Source organism: Leucopleurus acutus (assembly GCF_964270905.1).
Source record: "Leucopleurus acutus genome assembly, chromosome: 2".
Classification (NCBI taxonomy): domain Eukaryota; kingdom Metazoa; phylum Chordata; class Mammalia; order Artiodactyla; family Delphinidae; genus Leucopleurus; species Leucopleurus acutus.
Genome location: NC_139143.1, coordinates 44,545,904 through 44,561,506, shown reverse-complemented (window position 1 = coordinate 44,561,506; position 15,603 = coordinate 44,545,904). Strand labels below are relative to the sequence as shown.

Below are 15,603 nucleotides of genomic sequence, written 5' to 3'. Positions count from 1 at the left end.
GCAGAAAGCCACACACAGTGGCTCGGTCAGCAGCCCTCTCACCGCCTGGAATATGGGTTCTTCCCTTACTGCTGATCAATGTTAGGGCCTCCCCAAATTTCCTTCACTTAGTCCTTGGTTATTGGAGATTAGATCTGATTTATCCACCTGTGGGAAAAAAAATTGCATGGAAGGACAAGCAGGGAATCTCCCTTCTCATGGTGAGGGAAGTGACTGGGTAGATGTTGTTACCAAAAGTTGCCTGGACATACCGTGGGGGGATGCGGGAGGGGTGGGGAGCATTGTATCGTCTATTGCACTTTCTCAGGAAAGATGCCAAGAGGCCATGTAGGCAGAGGCCCATTTTCCTCCTCTGTCGCCCCTCACCTCCCTTCTCTCTCGCTCTGGGGCGAGGTGTAGCCACTTAGCTTCGCATAACAGCACTGAGTCTGGGGGAAAAAATGACATTCGATTAATGAAACAAACGCAGCTGGTATAGCAGTGACATCTAAATTGTTCCTTTGGTCCCATTATTTTCTGTAGGAAATTCTCCCTCTGCCCACCCCCCCTCCTCTTTTCCCTTTAAATCGCGTGCATAAAATACGCTAATAACAATCTTGGTGTCTGTGCCTGAGTGACAGCTGAAATAAGAAAAAGACTAATCGTACCTCCTGCAGCCCTGTCACATGGAGATTAAATGAGTCTCTCTCCCACCCCCTCCCTCCCCACCACCACCTCTCTCTCCCAATCTCTCCCCTCTCTCTGGTCTCTTCTCAGTGAGCATCATGGGCATTTGAATAATATATTATAGACGCCATCAGTGTGACAGTGGGGGAAAAAATCAGCTCAAACCCATGATTACTCCTTCCATCTAATAATTATTTAAATACCAGATAACTCCTTTCACTCTAATTGAGGCCTTCCAGCTGTCGGTGTTACCCGTGGCCTCTGCGCTTGCCCTGGCATTCACCTTATGCTACTCAACGTGCCTGGACTACCTCTGAGGTCGCTGTTCGACAGAGTGACACTTGGAATGTTTGCATGTACAACCCCAAAGATGACACTATGACGGGTCCTTCAAGATCGTTCCATCCACAGGGGATGAGCCGGGGCCCCAGCCTTGTGCATTTAGACATTTTATCCTCATAGACTTTAATTCATAGAAATCCTATACCAAAGGCAGCCTCTTTGGGTCACTGGGACCAATCCCCTGCCTCTCAGTAAACATATTCCTCAACAGCTGTCAGGAAAATTCAATGTCAGAAAATTCCATAATCTCCTTGGCAGGATGCCCCAGGGATCCTCTCTAGATAGGATGTCCCCCTGGATATCTCACTCTAGTCCCTTCGGCTGCATTTCTAAGTCTTTGAGAAAAAGAAGGTGCCTGTGCTTGGATAACATCTGACCTGTCTATGGGGTTGTCTACAACCCAGAGGCATATGGTACAAGACACCTTAGCCCCCAAGTCACAGTATATGTGCCATTCTTGTGTGTGACAACTGCCTGGACCTGCCTGGCCTGGAGGAGGTCATCCCCCCAACACAGAAGGGAGCCATTCTGGTGTCCCTTTCACTCCCCTGCCCCTTAATCCGCTCATCCTTGAGTCTGCCCTGCACACCACCTCCCTGTCCAGGCCCAGTGCCAGGCTCACTTCTGCCCATCAGGGGGCCACCACGATCAAAAGGCACCTTCTTTCCCCAAAACAGGGCACCCTCGAGGCAGAACATAACTGACTCCCTGGACTCTTTCGCCTACAGCAGAGGAAGCAATGGACCTTTAGTCACAAGGTCTAGGTTCTGATGGAAGCCTGTCCCTGAGTCATGTTGGGTCACCTTGGACAATCTGTTTTCTTTCCATAGGCCTCAGTTTCTTCATTTAAAAAAAAAAAAACAAGTGGACTGGAGTAATTTTACAGTCTGCTTCAGCGCTGGACTTGAATTCCTGCTTTAAAGGTGCCACTAATTAGAAGGGAGAGCTGGGGGAGAAGATGGACCTTTCCCTGCCCTGGGAGAGGGAAGAGGTTGGGGTGAAGCCCAGGAACAGGTGCTAACTCCTCTGACTTAACAGCGCTCATTTTTTGTTTGTTTGTTTAATTGAAGTATAGTTGATTTACAATATTGTGTTAATTTCAGGTGTACGGCAAAGAGATTCAGTTTTATATTATATATATATATATATATATATATATATATATATATATATATACTTTTTCAGATTCCTTTCCATTATAGGTTTTTACAAGATATTGAATATTGTCCCCTGCGTTTTACAGTAAATCCTATTTTGTATATATTAGTACTGTGTATCTGTTAATCCCATACTCCTAATTTGTCCTTCTTCCCCTCCCTTTTCCCTTTAGTAACCATAAATATGTTTTCTATGTCTGTGAGTATGTGTCTGTTTTGTATATGGATTGATTTATTTTTTAGATTCCACATATAAGTGATATCCTGTACTATTTGTCTTTCTCTGTCTGACTTACTTCACTTAGTGTGATATTCCCTAGGTCCACCCACATTGCTGCAAGTGGCAATATTTCATTCTTCTTTATGGCTGAGTAATATTCCATTGTATATATGTACCGCATCTTATTTATCCATTCATCTGTTGATGGACACTTGGGTTGCTTCCATGTCTTGGCTATTGTAAATAGTACACAGCCCTCATTCTCATACTTACCATATGGACCCTGGCTATGTGAGCCACCTAGTAGGTGCGGTTGTATTAATAGGCATGTTTTACTGTTATTGTTATGAAAACTGTCACAGCCAAAATGGTGCTGGTGATGACAGTGCAGGTGGTGGTGATAATGATGGTGACAGTGATGATAGAATGATGGAGGATACTGATGATGGAAGAGCTACAGATGGGTCCAAGAGTGGGAGCTCTACCATCATGAACTTTTACTCAGTTTAGCAAAATTGTATCCTGATCCTAACTCCTCTTCCTACCTCCTCCTCCTTCCTTTTGCAATAAGGGAGGCCAAGTAAGCATAGAGGCATATTCCCCCAGATCTCCTACAAAAGGCCACAGGGCGGGTCACAGGAAGGAAAGACTCCTGCACTGAGCTGAGCTGGAAATGCCTAATTGTCGTTTCTTCCCTGCTCTGCCCCTGTTGCCTACAGCAGCTGATCAAGAAGGTATTAGATGCCTTCACTAGCTGTCACCAACACCTGCCTCCTGAATCCTGATCAGGGAGATGGTGTCACCAGGCCCTCCAAATAAAATATTTAGTGACACTTGCTTCCCAAAGAGGAAAGCGTGGCCTCTTCTTGGCATCAGGAATGCTTTGCGTGCTTCGCTGATAGGGCGAGCATCCCGGGGCAGCACGTCCTGGTTGGAGACTTGGGGTGGGGGAGAGGGAAACTGGTAGAAGGACAGCCACTTGGCAGGTCTGGCTCTTGAGAATGCATGTGACACAGTGACTTCATGAACTAGACGGAGAGAGGAGAAGGGACAGGAAGGAGGCATCGTTGAGAAAACCCCTGAGGTTGACACTAGCAGAAAACTGGGGTTAGGAGGAAATGCTAGGTCTACAGATTCATAGGCGTGTGTTCACTGGCTTCTACCAAAGTCCTTCTAAGACCGACCACGGAATGGATGGAGATCAAGAGCTGGGAATATTGAGAAATAAATTATTACTGATAAAGGCTAATGTATCTTGAACACTTATAACAGACCAGGCATTGTTCTAAGTGCTTTATATGTATTAAAGGACTTCATCATAATAATCCTATGAGGTAGATGCTAGTGCTAATATCATTATATATAAATAGTGAGATAGCATCAGAGAATGGCTAAGTACCCTGACCAAGTTGACACAGCTATTATTGCCTCTGAATCCAAGCATCTAAGTTCAGAGCTCATGAGTCTAACCATTACACCACATTGCCTCTCGTCAGAGGTTCAGAGGTGGATGCCCTTCCCCCTTACTCTAAATTCAGACAGGAGGCTTAATCCTTGCCAGCTGGGCCCTGCTTTGGAAGAGCTACCTGATAGCATCAGCCTTGGCATGGAAAGCCAGGGGCTCTCAACTTGCTGTTGAAGTCAGTTGTCTTTGTGAATTCCAAGGTGGAATGCAAGCCTCCTCTGCCACCCCTGCACTGCAAGAGACCACGTCTCCTCTTGACCCTGACACACTAGTGCCTACTGCTCCCAAGTGGGTGATCTTTGAGTGCCACGGAATGAATCTGCGTGGCCGGTCACCAGGAGCAGTCTGTCCCAGGGTAGATGCTGATTGAGGGGTGAGAGGAAAATAGCCCAATTACTGGTCTGTTGAGAACTCTGAACTTCACCAGCCTTACCCAGTAGGACAAAAGAACCTCAGCTGCCACTGCAGTCATAGACTCTAGAAGCTGAAGCAGACAAGTCTCAAGGTATCATTTTGTCTGAATGAAGAAATCTTAAGAACTGGTTAATTCTAACATCCTTGATGTTAAGATCAAGAAATAGGCTCAGGTCGATGCTAGACCGGTCTAAAGCTATACAACTCATGGGTGACACAGGCAGGATATGAATCCGGGGCTCGCCGAGTCCCTCAGTCTTCCTCCTGCCCCATGACTCCATGCCTTCTAGCCACCAGGCCAATTTTGCCATTCATACTTCAACTCTCAGGATCCTGTACCTCCGCCGGGCTCCCTGCAGGCTGCAGAGAGGCTGTGTTGGGACTTGTGCAGTAGTGTGCTAGAGACGATCACCTTGGATCTATCCCCCTTCCTCTGACTCATGCTTCCCAGTCTGTGCCCCTTCACTGGGCCAGGGAGGGGGATCAAAGGTCTGCCCACAGCGTTCATTCCCATGGAAAGGAAGAATACGAGCAAAAAGAGAAGTCAGGAGGTCTGGCGGGATTCCTGAAGTGCAGTCTCCTGGGGAGGCTTCAGTGATAATAATAACTCCATAAGTTAAGCATTCACTGAGTGCCAGCTCCCATGCTAAGAGGTTTCCCCGCGTTATCTCATTTACTCTATGACAACTCGAGGGGCTGGTGCCGTAATTATCCCATCCTACCAGAAAAGGGGGATGAGACTGGACTTGCCCAAGGTCCCAAATTTCTTCCCCAGTTCTGCCTAACAACAAAAACCACTCACTGTTTATTCAAACTGTGTCTCTGGAGGATATCGGGCAGGGAGGTGAGATAGTTGATCTTAACCTCACAATCGTGTCCTTTGGTGTCACCTCTTCTACTGGGACCTTTTCCCTCCAGCCATGGGCTAAGCATGTATGTGCATGTACGTTCTGGGGGAGGTGGGGTGCACTGCCCACAAACTCGATGCCAGGGTGTCTCACAGAGCACTGTCTAAAAGGCACAGCCCAAGCGCATCAATGGTGATGATTAGAATCCTCACGGCTCCTCGGGGATACACAGCCCTCCACCTGTAGGCAAAGAAGCTCTCCTACCCAGAGACAGGGGCACGCACAGCCCGGCCTCCTGCCGTTCCCTGTCCAGCTGGAGAATGTGAGGATTCTGTTATTTCCTTTCCACGGCTCCTCTTGAGGAATTCACGTCCTGCTACTGGCCCCAGGACATAGCTAAAAATAACCTCCAAACCGAAAGCTCTGTCTGTCGGGAGGCTTTGCCGGTGAGCACGTGGGGCCGGAAGGGCTGTGTCAGAGTCTCTGAGGTCAGCCTGGGCCTCATGCCGCTGTCGCCTCCCTCTTTCCAAGGAAGCCCGGGACCTGATGAGTCACACCAGAACAACACCCCGGTGAGGCCCGGCTGGAGGAGAGCCGTCAGGTGGGGCCTCCCTCTGGCACCACGATGGCTGTCAGGCATGGGAGGCACAGTTGAGGAGGACGAGGGAGAGTTTCTAAAGACACAGAGCAAAAGCCATGTGGGTCCTGCAGATGGCATCTGTGTTAATTCCAACCCAGTCTAGCCAGGTTGGGGGCGAAGGGACACAGGACTCTCCTAAGCTGCCTTGGAGCACATTCTTAATCCTTGGCTTGAGTGTTTCCACTCCTGCTGCTTCATCGCCCAGAGTTCTGTCTGGACGTGTCCGAGGAAGTTGTCAGACACTCCATCCAGCTGGAGAAAAGATCCCTCTGCTAGACAGCCTGCTGCCCACTGCTGCCGCCACTGCCACCGCTGTCCCTCCCTCTCCATAGAAGTCAGGAGCAGCGCTGGCAGAGTGATGGGACAGGCTCCACTCTCTACCCTCTGCCTAGGAGTCTAGAGAAGCTCTCGCAGGAACACCACCTTGCCCCTCTGGGCAGCTTCCTTGGAATAAGGAGGAAAAGCTGTGCAGCCTGGGGCTTGGGAGGGCAGAGAGGGAGGAAAGAAGTCGGGGCAGGGGACTGATGAGGCTGGGGCAGGCAGCCTGAGGTCGGCCACACGGAGCCTTAAACAATCACAAGGCCCCAGCAGTGGCTACAATGAGCCTGACCTTCAACTTGCCTCCCTTTGCTCCTCTCCACATCTCCCAAACCCGGAACCCTTGCCCAGGTGGCTGAGACTGGACTCAGCCAGCCAGTCCCCGTGAGTAAGGAGGCCAACTCCCCCTGTGCTCCACCTGCAGAGAAGCAGAAGTGGAGGCAATTTCCCCAGGACCTGGCACCCCACGTACTGGGGAGGCAGTGGCTGATGCCCTCCTGTCCCAAGGAGGAGGGGTGGGGGGTTGTCCGCCCTTCTCCCTGGGGCTCTGCAGGCTCCTGAACAGCACCTGTGGGGATCCCAGTCCCACCTCACACTCCGAACGAGTTTTAACAGCTAATGATCAGGGATTCTTCTTTCCAGAGAGGACGAGGTCAAGGGGCAGCGAGAGGCACTGTGATTCGGGATGACCAGCTCTCCTCCTTCCCTACAGGGGACAGAGCATGAAAGAGGAAGGAAGCCAGCAGTGTGAGGGGCTGGAAGTCTGAAATAAGAAGGAATTTTATTTGTGATATCAGACTCGGAATAGCTGCCTGGGAGAGCCTGGGAGAGGGCCTTGCTAACCAGCTTTCATAAGACAGGAGAGATTTCCACTGGACTGGGAGAGAACAGGAGGACAGACCCAGCAACTGGGGGGGGAAGTCCGGCTTTAGTTCCGACACCAGGATCAACTGGCTGGGTGAACTCAGCCGTTTAACCTCTCTGAGAGATAAAAACGATATCTGAAGAGGACAGAAATAGAGATGCTTTGTAAAGTTATTAAAAAAAAATGCATTTTACAGCGTAAAGGCTGGAGACCAAAATAGATAATAGGATTCCCTGAACATCCCGAAGAGGGAGAAAGTATGTTAAAAATAGAAAAACTGAAATACAGAAGAAAGAGCCTCACAGAGCTAGTCGGCACTGGGACCTGGGTCAAGCAGTCCTGTTCACTCCTCCAGGGATTTATTTTCCATCTGACCCCTCTGCCTTGTGTTTTCCAGAACCATGTAAGGGCCAAGCCAGGAAGGCGGAGTACGCGAGTGCTCACAGGCTCTGTCTCCTGGTCCCCGCCCGGCTCAGAATGGAACAGAGGAGGCCCTGGCCGCGGGCTGCAGAGGTGGACGGCTGGCCTGTGGTCCTGCTCTCCGCCGTCTGCGTGCTGCTGGCACCCCCGGCGGCCGGCATGCCCCAGTTCAGCACCTTCCACTCCGAGAACCGGGACTGGACCTTCAACCATTTGACGGTGCACCGCGGGACGGGGGCAGTGTACGTGGGGGCCATCAACCGCGTGTACAAGCTGACGGGCAACCTGACCATCCAGGTGGCTCACAAGACGGGGCCGGAGGAGGACAACAAGTCCTGCTACCCGCCGCTCATCGTTCAGCCCTGCAGCGAGGTGCTCACGCTTACCAACAACGTCAACAAGCTGCTCATCATCGACTACTCCGAGAACCGGCTGCTGGCCTGCGGCAGCCTGTACCAAGGGGTCTGCAAACTGCTGCGGCTGGACGACCTCTTCATCCTGGTGGAGCCGTCCCACAAGAAGGAGCACTACCTGTCCAGCGTCAACAAGACGGGGACGATGTACGGGGTGATCGTGCGCTCCGAGGGCGAGGACGGCAAGCTCTTCATCGGCACTGCTGTGGACGGCAAGCAGGACTATTTTCCCACCCTGTCCAGCCGCAAGCTGCCCCGCGACCCCGAGTCCTCCGCCATGCTCGACTACGAGCTCCACAGCGACTTCGTCTCGTCACTCATCAAGATCCCGTCCGACACCCTGGCCCTGGTCGCCCACTTTGACATCTTCTACATCTACGGCTTCGCCAGCGGGGGCTTCGTCTACTTCCTCACCGTCCAGCCTGAGACCCCCGAGGGCGTGGCTATCAACTCGGCCGGAGACCTCTTCTACACCTCGCGCATCGTGAGGCTCTGCAAGGACGACCCCAAGTTCCACTCCTACGTGTCCCTGCCCTTCGGCTGCACGCGGGCCGGGGTGGAATATCGCCTCCTGCAGGCTGCTTACCTCGCCAAGCCCGGGGACTCGCTGGCCCAGGCCTTCAACATCAGCGGCCAGGACGACGTGCTCTTCGCCATCTTCTCCAAAGGGCAGAAGCAGTATCACCACCCGCCGGATGACTCCGCCCTCTGTGCCTTCCCCATCCGGGCCATCAACTTGCAGATCAAAGAGCGCTTGCAGTCCTGCTACCAGGGCGAGGGCAACCTGGAGCTCAACTGGCTGCTGGGGAAGGACGTGCAGTGCACCAAGGCGGTAAGGAGGGCCCACCTGCTCTACCCCTGATGCGGCATCTGGCACTGCACACCCCTTTGCACACCCTGCCCGCAGACCACCACGGCCTGAAATGAGAGAGGTGCTCAGGCTCACGTTACCAGGTGGTCCCCATAATACAGAGTCTGATGATACCAGACACTTGAGGCATGTTTGCTGATGCGCGGAGTCATTCCCAATGTATAATCAAGGGCGTCTACGCCACCAGCCACTGTTGTAAGCACCCCGGGCTGCAGAGGTGAACCATACAACACAGCTACTTGCCCTCATGGAGCTTTCATTAGTGAGGCAAGACAGATTAATACATAAAATATGTCGTCTCTCAAGTGGTGACAACTGCTGTAGGGAAAAATAAAGCACAGACGTGGGGAGAGGCGGTACCCACGAGGATTGGTGCATTGAGAAAGCAGCATTTGAGCAAAGAATGAGGAAGTAAGCTATGCAGGTATCTGGGAAAGCATTCCAGAGAGAGGGAGGGAGTAGCTCTTGCAGAGAATGCAGGGCATCCCTGGAGAGTGTGAAGAGCGAGGAGGCCACTGCAGCTGGACCCGAGCATGTGGCAGAAAGAGTGGTTGGAGATGAGCCAGTCAGAGGTAACACACACCAGATCCTGTACATACAGGGCCCTGTAGGCCACTGTACAGCCAAGTGAAGGGGTAAAGTAGGCAGGTAGATATGTAAGCTGGAGGAGCGAGAAGGGAGTTGAGCTTGACTGATAATTTGAAAACTGGGGAAAAAGGAGAAGAAAGGGAGCTTGGGGTCCAGACCTGAGGATGGCAGAGACAAGAAAGTCAGTGGAAAGCACTGTCCTGTCAGAGGGTCAAGATGCTGCCATCTAGGTGGTTACCGTGATCCACCCATTAGTCCGTCCATCCATCACTCCATCCATCTACCCATCCCTCTATCCATCCACTCATCCCTCCCTCCAGCCATCCACTTAACAAGAAGGTATTGAAGATCTCCCAAGTGCCCAGCTGGGGATGCAAACATAAAAAGACATGATCACAACTTTCAGATATCTCGTAATCTAACGGGAGAAAGAGTGAAAGAAAAAATAGCTGGCAGTGTAATATAGTACCTAAGAGTTTGGGATTCAGAGTTCAAATTCTATCTGTGTGACTTCCTGGCTTCAGGAGTAACTTAATATCTCTCCATTATCATCTGTGAAATGGGAATCATAATGCCTACCGCATGGGATGATAAGATACTATGTGGCAAGATTAACACCATGCCTGGCGCGTTAGGTTGAGCATTATTAGTTAACTGTTATGCATGTGACAAGTGCTAAGATAGATTTCTGTGCAGAGTGCTGTGGACACTGGATCGGCAGCCTGGGGAACAATCTGAGACCAAGTGACCCATACGGCTGCCTTCTGAGCACCCTAAATGGAGGGTGTCTGCTACTGGGACCAAAAACCCCTTCTTAAAGCAAAAGACAAATCATGCCTAGGGTATGCTTCTGTTCCTACCGTCAGCCTCTTGGTACAATAGGGTAGTAGTTAAGGCCGTAGGCTTGGAATTCCAACAGATTTGTATTTAAAAATCAGTCCTACCATTTAAAACTGTGTGACTTTAGGCAAGTTATGTACCTGATCTGAGCTGTATTTTTTTTCATTTTTAAAAGAGAAATAATAGTAGTCTCTTTTTATGGTTATTATGAGGATCAAATGGAGCAAGTATGTATGAGCACAATACCTGGCCCATAATAAGCATGCAATAAAGGACAGCTATAATTATTAATATTAATTATTATAGAACCAGTTATTTGCTGTTATTTTACCTTTATAAAATGAGGAGTTTGAGCTAGATATTCTCCAAAGTTCTTTACAGTCCTGAACTTCTATAACCTATGGCCCCAACCAATCAAGACAAGTGGAGAGGAAATGCAAGGGTTAAGTCCTTGCAGAGTCCAGCCTGGTTCCCACTGCCCAGAGGGGGCCCTTGTCAGAAGGAAACTGCTGATTCCTGCCTGCTGCTGAGCCAGAGGGAAGAGGAAGAGCCGACACCCTTGTGGGGCTCCATTGGCTTGCAGAGAGACAAGCCCGGGCTAGTAACCACAGAGCAGCAGAGGCACTGGGAGAGAGGTGACAGCAGGTGGGATCAGGACCTCAGAGAGAACAGCCCCTCACTCACCACCCCCTCCCTTCATCATCACTCTTCGGCTGCGGACTTGATAGTGGAGGTGGAGGTGGGGCTGCAACAGGAGGGGCCCCTTAAAATCCTTATAATCTAAGGAGTCCCAGACCTGGGGACCCAGAGACATTTTGGCGGCCTCAGAGGGTGTTAAGGAGGAGTGAGGGTAGCTGACGTCCCGGGGCTTAATTTTAACGTGATCTCTGGACTAACATGGAGCTCTCAGATGAAGGATTTGAGCTCTGTTCCAGAAGAGAAATGAGGAAGGGGAGCGTCACCCATTGAATAACAGTTATTGTCCTAAAGGCTGTGCTGGGCAATTTAAGAGTTACCTCACTTGATCCTCAATATGACCCTATAAAGCAAGGATTATCATCCCCCATTTGACAGATGGAAAAACAAAGACACAAAAACTAAGTACATTGGTTGCACCCATACAACCATAAATGACACAGCAGGGATTTGAATTCAGTTTAGCCCATATGACCTCTGAGTCCAAACTCTTTGCATTTAGCCGTGCTGCTTCTAAGGAAAGCCATACACCAGGCTCTCCCTTTCAGAGCAAAAGTAAAGGGGCAGCAGGTGTTTGGGAATATCTGACAATTTAGAGACGAGAAAAGGAAATGCCAGCCAATCCCAGGGGCTTAGGCTCAGAACAAACCGTTTCCGTCACAGTCTGGTGATTCTAGAGTCAGGAGGGATGTAGAGAAATTCAAAATCACTGGCAAGTTTTTGGCTTCTGTCATCATTTCTCAGAAGCTGGCTTAGGTTATGGCTGAGCCCAGGCTCTGCAACCTTAGCGGTCCCTGGAGAGAGTGGGAAAGAAACTGAAGCCATGAAATCAAGAACTTTCAGAGCTGAAAGGAAGCTTGACGATTACCTGGTCTAATCCTTTCCCTTTACAGATGAGAGCATTCAGACTCAAAGTGGGTATGTGGTATATCAAGATAACATAGCTGGCTAGTGGTAGAGACAGGACTACAATCTAGATTTCCTGATTCTTTATCAGGACACTTGTGCCTCTGGTGTAGGGATGAGAAAGAGAAGTAGAAAATGTAAAAAGTGGTAGCTGATTCCTCTGACCTACCTTTTAGGGAGCCTGAAATTTCCATCATTGGCTCCAGGGATGTGCTGGTGAATCTTAAATGGATGGCTATATGCAGGCAATGGTAGTAGTAGGGAAGGGATTGGGGTGGGAGGATCTTGAGTAGAAGCATTTGCCAATTTCCGTGGTGTAAATACTCCCACCATGGATAATTTCAAGCCACCAGTGTGATGTCACTGAATGCAGAGATAGATGTACAGGCATTCCTCATAAGCTGGCTCTACCATACCATTGCTTCACTCCCTGCCTGAGAAGCTTATCCCTTCTGCCGTGTGGAGTGCCGTATAATCCAGAGTTCAAGGTCATCCTTAACCCAAAAGTTAGTTTTCTTTCCTAAAGAATAAACACACACACACACACACACACACACACACACACACAACAAGGGTAGCACCACCACTCAGTTGTAGGAGCAGTAGCTCTCTACAAAACACCAAGGAATCACAAGACATGAGCCTCTGTTCTCTTTGGATTTGAACAGGGAATGAAAGAGAAGTCCCTGGTTTACCAAAAAAAATCCCATTTAGCTTATAAATCAGTTCTTCCAAGGAAATGAAGCTGTCAGGGAACGACACACCAGCCCGCGCTTTCCTGGTGTGGGTGAGAGGAGAAGGGTGATGGGAACAGGTCTCTCCATGATGCTTTCTGTGCTTCCCACGACCGTCACTTCCTTCCTCCTCGAGGATGCCTTTCCAGACCCAGGAGGAACAGCTGCCACAGGGCTCAGGGCTCTTTCTGGCCCAGGGTCTGCAACATTTGCCCACAGGATTCCCTGTTGTGCAATCAACTGGCATGTTTTGGAGGATCCGTCATAGCCCAGCCCCAGGCTAGACAGTGTGCAGAGAATGCAGGCCCCTCGCAGCCCCTGTCCTCAGGAAGCATGCAGTCTTTTTTTTTTAACTGAATGAGATCTTAGAAATCATCAATTTAACAGTCCCCAAAGAGGCTGCTACTGATCAAAGTTCACATAGAAGAAGAACAGAGACTGGGATTCTTTCTGTCCAGCTATTTTTCCACTTGCTCAAGGTGCAATGTCTTTTCAAGGTGCCCTAGTCTCTTCTGAGAGAGAAGAGACTTTAATTTTTTTAAAAAAAATTTATTCAATGACAGATATTCTTTATACAAGCATACCTCCACTCCCTGCAAAAGGCTGCTAACAAGAAGACCATCTCCCCCAGAATCTACCCAAACATCATTGAAGACCTCTAACCGACAGTGATGAGAATCATTGTACAACTTAACGAATCTCTTCGCACGTGTTATTTCCTTTTCTCCCCAGTGATTCTCTCACAAAGGTGGGCAGGTAGTGTGACACCTGAAGAAACTGAGATTCATGTAGATGAAGTAACTTTTCCAAAGTATAAGGCACTGTTCAATATTAAGATAACCCTTTTTAATGTATCCCCAGTGTGGGATGTGGTGAATAATGGAATGACTGAAAATTCCTTATGCCCGAAGGCAGGCTTTTGCAGTCCAGGAAACAAATAAGGAACGCCACCAGGCTGGTGGGAATCCTGTGATGTTGCCTCTAGACTGAATCTCCACTGTCTAAATAGAAAGACCGCCACAAATGGCGTGGTCCACAGGGACACGTAAATGACCAGGAAATGAGTTTGAGCAATCAGCTTTGCAACCTGTCGCAGGTTGTCTTGGCAGAAAAGCGAGTGGGTGATAGCAGGTGAGGGAGAAGAAAGCTGTCTGGTTTCCCAGGAGTCAGTGCGGGGTTCATGGGTCAGCCGTGAGATGTTTGTGTGTGCAGTATGTGTTAGGCCCCTGAACTCCATGCCTGAATTTCTCGGAGGCCTGGTGTCCTGGGGCTGGTGGCCACGGTGGGTGGGCTGGTGGGGATCAACGCGGCCCTGCCTCCGCTGTTACTCACCCCAGGTCCCTCCCCTTCTCTCCAGCCGGTGCCCATCGATGACAACTTCTGTGGACTGGACATCAACCAGCCACTTGGAGGCTCAATTCCAGTGGAGGGCCTGACCCTGTACACCACCAGCCGGGACCGCATGACCTCGGTGGCGTCCTATGTTTACAATGGCTACAGCGTGGTGTTTGTGGGTACAAAGAGCGGCAAGCTGAAGAAGGTAAGAGTCCGTGAGACTGGACGCCCGACGCTGTTCAGCTCCTCCGCTGAGAGCCTCTGCTAGAAGGCTGCTGTGGATGGAGATTTAACTAGAGGCAACTCAGTTTTCTTGGGGCAGGAACAGGTAGAGTGGGGAGGGTTGGTAGGGGTTAATTTGTGCCTTATCTTCTAGCTGCTTCCTCTACCCACTGGTCAGTGAGTGTCTTGGTAATGTAAACATATTTCAATATTGACCAAACTCCAAGGAATTAGGAAGGTGCATCTGTCTAGAGGAGGGAAAAAAAAAAGTCTCCAAATCAAGTAGAACGGATTTTTTGATTATCTATATTATGAATCACCCACATCATAAATCCCTCCCCACAGTCTATAGAGGTGATTGTACTGATCAGAAGTCTTTGTTGAGTCCAGAGCAGCTGCTTGAAGCACATTATGGGTCTCACTTCTCAGCCGATGGTGGTGCCTCTCTGGGATGGTATACGGTGCCTGGATAAGGGACTGTTCTCCTGTCTTTCCTCTTCCTGCAATCGCAGTCTCTTCCCCGCCCCTCCTCCCTCACCCCCAAGACCTGAGCTGACAGGAGGAAGTAGGCATCTTATCCTGTGCCTGCTCTGAGCACCTCTGCCCATGGGAGGGCACGGGCCGTCTGGGGCTGGCAGCACGGGAAGCCTCCTGCGTGGCGGGCTGAAGCCGGAAGCTTGTACCTGCTTGTCTAGCACTTAAGGTGTAGAGACGGAGCACAGTCTGGTTTATCATGTGGAATTACAGCAGCCACGTTCTTTCCAGTCCCTGCTAATCCCTTTTTCCCAAGCTCACCCTCCTGCCACCTTTCCCCAGTCCCAGCACCTGTGGATCAAGACACAGGCCAGACCTCACCGCATCTCACCCTTTGATGTTGACATCAGCCCTGTGGCTCTTTCCTCCTAATCCAGTTAGAGCCTCAGGAGAGATGTTGTTTGGGAATGTGGAAGGAGGGTGGCAGGGAGGGAGCCTGAGGAAGAATTTCCGTGTTCTGCTTGTTCTGAGTTGCTGCCAAAGGAGGTGAGAAAAACTGGTCTGGGTTGATGTGGAGATGCCTTCTTTCTCATGATGCCAGAGCCCTTTAACCCTTTCCTCACTCTGTGGAGAGGTGCCCACCTGTACCTGTCCTGTGCCCTCCACTTGGCCTGGGACTGTGGGCCCTGGCTTGGTTTCAGGTATGGGAGAGTGAGGATGAGTGTGGTCCTGGCGTTTGCTTTCCCAGAAGTGGAGAGGGAAGGAGTTGACCTTCTGAGATTCCACTAAGATTTAAAAGTGGTGTACTCTAGAAAAGAGTCTGAATAGGATATATATATATATATGTGTGTGTGTGTGTGTATATATATATATATATATATATATATATATATATATCGAATCACTTTGCTGTACACCTGAAACTGACGCAACATTGTAAATCGACTCTACTTCAATTTTTATAAAGTGGTATATTCTGTGGCTTCCCTGGTGGCGCCGTGGTTGAGAGGCTGCCTGCTGATGCAGGGGACAGGGGTTTGTGCCCTGGTCCGGGAAGATCCCACATGCCGCGGAGCGGCTGGGCCCGTGATCCATGGCCGCTGGGCCTGCGCATCCGGAGCCTGTGCTCTGCGGCAGGAGAGGCCACAGCGGTGAGGCCGGTGTACCAC

General features: G+C 50.1%; 1 protein-coding gene across 1 annotated transcript in view; it reads left to right on the top strand.

Moving 5' to 3' along the window:
* The window catches only part of PLXNA2 (plexin A2), a gene marked incomplete at its 3' end in the record, with an annotated part of 215,866 nt that overhangs the window by 17,690 nt on the left and 182,573 nt on the right, over positions 1-15,603 (top strand). Inside the window, exons 2-3 of the mRNA XM_082832378.1 lie at positions 7,333-8,600; positions 13,761-13,943. Coding sequence (XP_082688504.1) covers positions 7,413-8,600; positions 13,761-13,943 — 1,371 coding nt within the window. The 5' untranslated portion in view covers positions 7,333-7,412. The remainder of the gene's footprint in view (positions 1-7,332; positions 8,601-13,760; positions 13,944-15,603) is intronic.